General features: G+C 51.5%; 1 protein-coding gene across 3 annotated transcripts; it reads left to right on the top strand.

The window, feature by feature from the left end:
- The first annotated feature begins 327 nt into the window (after window positions 1-327).
- TSPO2 (translocator protein 2) lies at window positions 328-4162 on the top strand. 3 transcript variants are annotated; one of them, XM_017511759.2, is made up of 5 exons: window positions 328-511; window positions 1132-1269; window positions 2800-2992; window positions 3380-3521; window positions 3762-4162. In XM_017511759.2, exons 3-5 carry the CDS (start codon window positions 2820-2822, stop codon window positions 3957-3959), a joined length of 513 nt encoding a protein of 170 aa, XP_017367248.1. In that variant the 5' UTR covers window positions 328-511; window positions 1132-1269; window positions 2800-2819; the 3' UTR covers window positions 3960-4162. The 3 variants fall into 3 exon arrangements, with proteins under 3 accessions (XP_017367248.1, XP_037588450.1, XP_017367249.1); XM_037732522.1 differs by having other exon boundaries at window positions 1038-1269; XM_017511760.2 differs by lacking the exons at window positions 328-511; window positions 1132-1269 and adding an exon at window positions 2291-2374.
- Window positions 4163-6533: the final 2371 nt, after the last annotated feature.

The following is a 6533-nucleotide window of genomic DNA, read 5'->3' as shown; positions in this document are numbered from 1 at the left end:
AACCCTTGTCACCACGGTCTGGCCTCCTGTAGTTGGGGAGGCTTGGTGAACGCCTGTAACCCTTGTCACCACGGTCTGGCCTCCTGTAGTTGGGGGGGCTTGGTGAATGCCTGTAACCCTTGTCACCAGGGTCTGGCTTCCTGTAGTTGGGGAGGCTTGGTGAACGCCTGTAACCCTTGTCACCACGGTCTGGCCTCCTGTAGTTGGGGGGGCTTGGTGAATACCCCGAGGCCCCTAGTTATCATCTCCCCTAGAAAATAAGTAACTTCCTCTGCCTTGTCTCAGTTAATAATTCTCTAGCCTCTTGTCTCTGACTGCAATCCCTCCCCTCTGCTTCCTTCCCTGGTGGAGGTGAGAGGGTGGGATAAACCTCCCAGGGGAGCCCACTTCCCCAAAGTGCAGAGATGTAGCGAAGGAATGGGTAGAGAGCAGTAACCTGGAAGCAGGCCTCATGCCTAAAGACAAGCGAGAAGGCGTGCTCGGAATCTTGATGGGAAACAAAGGGAGTCGGGTAGGACTGTTTGTCTTTGCTGAACAAAGCTCTGAGTCACACAGGAGACTGCACCTTGCCAACAGACAGGGACACTCTCCCCTACCCCTCTTTAGGGCAGCTGGGAGGCAGGACTTTCTGCCAGGGAGGGCCAGGTCACTCCCGCCTGACTCCCCACCCACCTCCACTTGTCAGCTGCCTCCTCCTCTGAGTCCTAAAGTCCTAGGGGTTTGTGAAACATCTGTCAAGCTGGGGTTCTAAGCCAGGAAGGGTCATGCCCACCAGGAGGCTATAAGCAGGGGCTGTGTTCATGGATCATGAACTCACTTCCAAGGTGCTTGCCACCCTTGGGGACAATCCCAGTTATAGGGAGGATCTGGAGAAATTTGAGTGCTCCTACCACTCACTCCCATGGCTACAGAGCTGGTTCATGGGATGCAGAGACAACAGTCATCAATAGCATTATAACTTGGGGCTGAGCTGTCACAGGAGGTCCAGGTGTCACAGTGTCAAACCCTCACCACAAACCCGCAAACATTTCATCAAGCGGTAGCCTCCAGAGGCCAGACATCAAGAGGGCCCAGGGGGCCCTCCTGGGAGAAACTCTTTGGGGCCATGAAACAGCAACTTGGACTTCCCAGCCAGGGTCACCACCCTTGTCATCTGAGAAAGGCAGACCAGCTGGGAGAACCACTCCACCCTTCTACCAGCCCCACCCTCCTCTGCAGTCCACACATCATATGTCATCAGGCACCTGCCCGGGAGGTGTGCTGCCCGAGGTAAGGGGAGCACAGGCCTGGGAACAGGGAGGCACTGGGAGTGATGAGTGTCAGCAGAAAAGAGGATGGGGGCGGCAAGGGGCAGGGAGGGGTCCTCCACCACGGGACAGAAATGTAGAGAAACAGGAAAGCATAAGATGAGCAAATGGACAGTGAGGAGCAGAGAAAGACAAGTGAAAAGATGCACAGGCAGGCATGTTGCTCAGCTCTGTCCCAGAACCTCCAGGACCAGTGTCCCTGACCCTTGACAGAAAAGGATGGATTAGGGCCAGGCACAGTGGCTCACGCCTGTAATCCCAACACTTTGGGAGGCCAAGGCGGGGGGATGACCTGAGGTCAGGAGTTCACCAGCCTGACCAACATGGCGAAACCTCATCTCTACTAAAAATACAAAATCAGCCGGGCATGGTGGCGCACACCTGTAACCCCAGCCACTAGGGAGGCTGAGGCAGGAGAATCACTTGAACTTGGGAGATGGAGGTTGCAGTGAGCTGATGAGCTGAGATCTCACCATTGCACTCCAGCCTGGACAACAAGAGCAAAGCTCTGTATCAAAAGAAAAAAAAAAGGACGGATTAGGTAGTCAGTCCAGAACACTGAAAATGATTGTTTTCTACTCTTCAAATTTGGTCAATCATGGCGGGAGGCTGAATCATGAGCAAATGAGAAGAACGATATTGGGGGAGGCCTTGGGTGGAGGAGGGTCCATACATTGTCCCACATGCCAATGACATGCAAAGCAACATGCCAGTCAGCATGGCAGCTTTTTAATCAAAGACCAGGCAGTTCTTTCCTTGAAAAGTCAGGCCACAAGAAACCTGGACGCTTGTGCTTACCTGCTGACTCTCTGGAAGTGGAAAGAGAGAGCAGGAAGCTCATCCCCCACAGCTCCAGGGGTAGAAGACAGCTAAGGCTTCAGAGAAAGGAATCCACAGTGTCAACAGGCTGAGTGTGAATTTGGGCAGGAGGTCAGCCTGGGTGGGCCCCATGAGTATACCAGTCTGATATCGTGAGATAAGCCTGGGGCAGATGGGCTGTCCCATTCGTGACTAGAAAACAGCCCCAGGAATCTCTGGCTCCTGCTTTCAGATCGTGGTCTTTCCAGGTTCGTTGCTGTCAGCTTAGGTAGAACATTTCTTGGTGAGGGCCAGCTACACCCTCAAGAGCTGCCCACTGTGGGAGGCAGAAAAGCTGGTCACTTGGGACCTGATCTCCAGGAGTCAGATGCACAAGAAGGAAGGACTTTCACTCAGAAGCAGTTATCAGTGCTGGGCCAAGTGTCCGCCAAGTGCCAGAAGAGCACTATGGAGGAAAAAAGTCCACGGAAGCCAGAAGATGGGCAAGTCGGGGCCTGGGGATGGAGAGCGCTCAGAGGCACAGGACTGGAGCTGGCCAGGGAGAGAGGAAGGACCTCTGTGATTAGACTTCCTCTGAGGGGCTCAAGCCAGGAAATGAGTCAGGTTAGGAGGCAGAGACAGACGAGGAGCCACAGGGGAATGCTCATCACTAGTATGTTCTCTGCCTTCCCAGATTTTGCCACCTCAAGGTGAATGCGGCTTCAAGGGGCCATCTTTGTGCTCCTGCCCCACATGGGGCCCATCCTGGTCTGGCTGTTCACTCGTAATCAGATGTCTGGTTGGTGTGAGGGCCCGAGGACGCTGTCCTGGTGCCCACTCCACAAAGTCCTACTGCCCGTACAGACAACCATCTACTCTGTCGTGGGGTGAGTACTTGTTTCTCACCCATGGCCCCGGTACCCACTGCATTGGGAGCAAGTCCCCTATATGCGAATTACTGCCATATGCTGGCCTTCAAAGGCAGGCACTTTGTCTTGCCTCTTATGGTGGGCCCTCCAGAAAGTAAGAAACCCTCTGAGGCTGCCTGGCGTTCCAGTTAGCTTTTCTTCCACCCTAAGCCTCCCCACACCCTCCCCCACCTCGCTGTGCCCAGCTTCTCCTAACAACTCCCTCCCTGGCCCTCAAATGATGCCTAGACCCATCTGCCCCCATTTCAGCCCATAAGGATATCCAAGAGTTCTTGTGCCAGAAAACCTCCTCCATTTGCCATGGCACCCCCTCTGTTGAGTGCTTTTGCTGCCATCTCTTCACAGCTACGCCTCCTACCTGGTGTGGAAGGACCTGAGAGGGGGCTTGGGGTGGCCTCTGGTCCTGCCTCTCGGCCTCTATGCTGTTCAGCTCACCATCAGCTGGACTGTCCTGGTTCTCTTTTTCATAGTCCACAACCCTGGTCTGGTAAGGCAACAGTGCTCAGTAGTAGAAGTAATGTGGGAGAGGGTGAAACCAGCAAAGCCCAGAAGCAGATAATTCAGCAGCGCGATTGAGTGCGGGCAGGTAACAGGAGGTCAGACTTCTCTGCACTCCCGTGGTGTGCACAGAGCCCCAGGGACTTAGCTCGATGCTGGGCTGGGTACTGCAGAAAGGTGGAGGAGCCGGTTCTCAGGAAGCCAGCTGACCACCAGCCCCTGTGCCCAGGCCCTGCTGCACCTGCTGCTGCTGTATGGGCTGGTGGTGAGCACAGCACTCATCTGGCATCCCATCAACAAGCTGGCTGCCCTGCTACTGCTGCCCTACCTAGCCTGGCTCACCGTGACTGCAGCCCTCACCTACCACCTGTGGAGGGACAGCCTTTGTCCAGTGCACCAGCCTCCGCCCACGGAGAAGAGCAACTGAGGCCCTAGGGCAACGGAGAGGAGGGATGGCCAGGGTGGGGAGGAGGAGTCAGCAAGCAGGTGAGCTAGGGCTCACCCCAATGGGACCACCCTCCTGGGTCCCCTAATGCCATTTTTCCTTAGAAATCAGAAAAATGGGAAAGAGGGGGGAAACTGATTTTACACCTAAATAATAAAATCCTATTAGTAACTCTGAGGATATGATGTGAAGTGTGTATTTGAATGTATAATATGATGCCTAGGGTGGCAGAGTGGGAATAGAAGCTTCCGTACCTGTGTGTGAGTGTGTGTGCGGGAATGAATGTGTGAAGGCCTACGCAAGGGGTGGGCACACCAGCTTGCCTCCACTCACATGCCCTCCCCACATGGCAAAAAGATTTAGCACTCAGATGTTTAATTATCTGAAAAACAAAAGCCTTTTACAAAGTGACAAAAAAGCCAAAACAGAAAAATACACTTAATAGAAGGGCACTAGGGAGCCAGGTGTGGTGACTCCCACCTGTGATTCCAGAGCTTTGGGAGGCTGAGGCAGGTGGATCATGAGGTCAGGAGTTCAAGACCAGCCTGGCCAGCATGGTGAAACCCCATCTCTAAAAATACAAAAATTAGGTAGGTGCAGTGATGCACACCTGTGTTCCAGCTACTCGGGAGGCTGAAGCAGGAGAATCGCTTGAACCCAGGAAGTAGAGGTTGCAGTGAGCCGAGATCATGCAACCGTACTACAGCAGAGGAGACAGAGGGAGACTCCTCTGTCTCAAAAAAAAAAAGGTACTAATTATACATGTTAAGGTTATATAGTATATATTATACATTATATATCAGATTTATGATGCAGTATCTAGTTATAACATGTATTATGGTTATATGATATATAAGTTATGAATCTCTGATAAAAAAGATTATAGACCATTTTTGCTTTCATACATTCCTATGCTTTCCCTATTTTACATCAATTAATTACTATTAGAATAAAGCAAAGAACATTGAAAAAAGAGATTAAGCCTCAGGGTGCTGACAGGTGAATTCACAGGAGCTGCTTATTCAGCCTTCTATCTTGCTTCTTTTTCTAAACCTTTTAGTGGCTTTTAAATTTTTGTCTCCTCCCTTCTCTGATTTTCTTCTGCCCTGGTTTTAAGGCCCTGATGGTGGCAAGGAGTGACCGCCCCTGGATACACCTCCCCAAATCTTTAACAAGATCAGCTGGAAGGCCCAGACACCTTGCAGTAGGGGGTCTCCACCTGCTACATGATGAGATCACTGGAAGTGTTTAAAAATCCTGATCAGCCTCTCCAGGGAGGAGGCCTGAGCACCAACATTTTTAAAACTCCCTGAGACCTTCTCAGGTGCAGCCAAGGCTGAGAAGCTGTTGGGAGCTTTTTACATATTCCTCAGACCCCACTCAGGACCCATAAATGAGTACGCTGTGGGTGGGCTCCTGGCATCTTTAGAGTTAAAAGCTCCTGAGCACTTCTGTCAGCCGCTTGGGCACAGATCATTTCTCAGGGTCCATTTAGCCTTGACAATCTGAGGTTTTGTGAGCTGAGTTTTAGAGCTGAAACAAACTGTGCGGTCTCGGGTGAGAAGCCACGAGGGCAGCATAATTTGAGGAGGGGAGTGGCTCTTCCCAGAGCTCACCCAAGAGAGGGAGTCTGCAGCCTCCTCTCCTCCACCAAGGGCATGCTCAGCCCAGAGGGTCAGGTCACGGGCACCCCAGGAGGACACACACCGTGTCCCACCCACCTTTGTATCTCCAGCGCCAGGGCAGGGCAGAGCACGGGGTAGGTGCTCGTATGTTTTTATTTGTTGATTAATTGAATAATTAAATGAACGCATTGTCATACGTTCAAAACAAAGGCTGACCAGCACCCTGCCACCACCCCTATGCCCCACCACTACTCTGGAACAACTGAAAAAAGAACAGAAAGGTTTTCATCATTTTGGAAAGTCCTGGTGCTAGTGTGCAGCTAAACTGAGAACCATTGCTGCAGGGCGTTGCTTCTCACAATGTGCTCCAGAGACCACCTGAGGGCCTTGTTGGGACTCCAGCCCCACTTGAGACCCATGAAATCAGATCATCTTGGGGAATGAAAGCAATAGGGTATGGTGTTTTGCAGTAATGGCCAAGGAGTCAGACCAACCTGGGGTTGGATACTGACTCTATCATCTATTAACTGGTAAGCTGGTGCAACTTTTAGCTATAAATACTAATTGACAGAGGATGGGCTCAGAAGTCAAATTGCTGGGTTCTTACCCCAGCTCCATTACCATTGTGTGATCTTGGCAAGTGGGCACCCCAGATGTATCTTCCATTATTCTTATTATCATCTCATAATATATGCATTGTAATATATGCTACCAATTTTATTCACGTTACCAGCTAATTCTAGAAGTTAGGGGGAACCCCCATAAAGATGTACGATGCCTATGGTATTACTTTGACCTCCCCAGGGCAGACTGGAGCCACTAACCCATGCTTTGGACTTGGCCCTAGAAGAAAGCTTAATTTGGGCAGTGTCCCAAGCTCTGGGCTGGCATGACTGCCTGATACAGCATGAGCCAAACTAAAGAGATTTTT

This window comes from Cebus imitator, unplaced genomic scaffold (genome assembly GCF_001604975.1).
Source record: "Cebus imitator isolate Cc_AM_T3 unplaced genomic scaffold, Cebus_imitator-1.0 Scaffold451, whole genome shotgun sequence".
NCBI classification, from domain to species: domain Eukaryota; kingdom Metazoa; phylum Chordata; class Mammalia; order Primates; family Cebidae; genus Cebus; species Cebus imitator.
The sequence above is the reverse complement of the archived record's forward strand: the minus strand, read 5'-3'. Positions and strand labels throughout refer to the sequence as shown.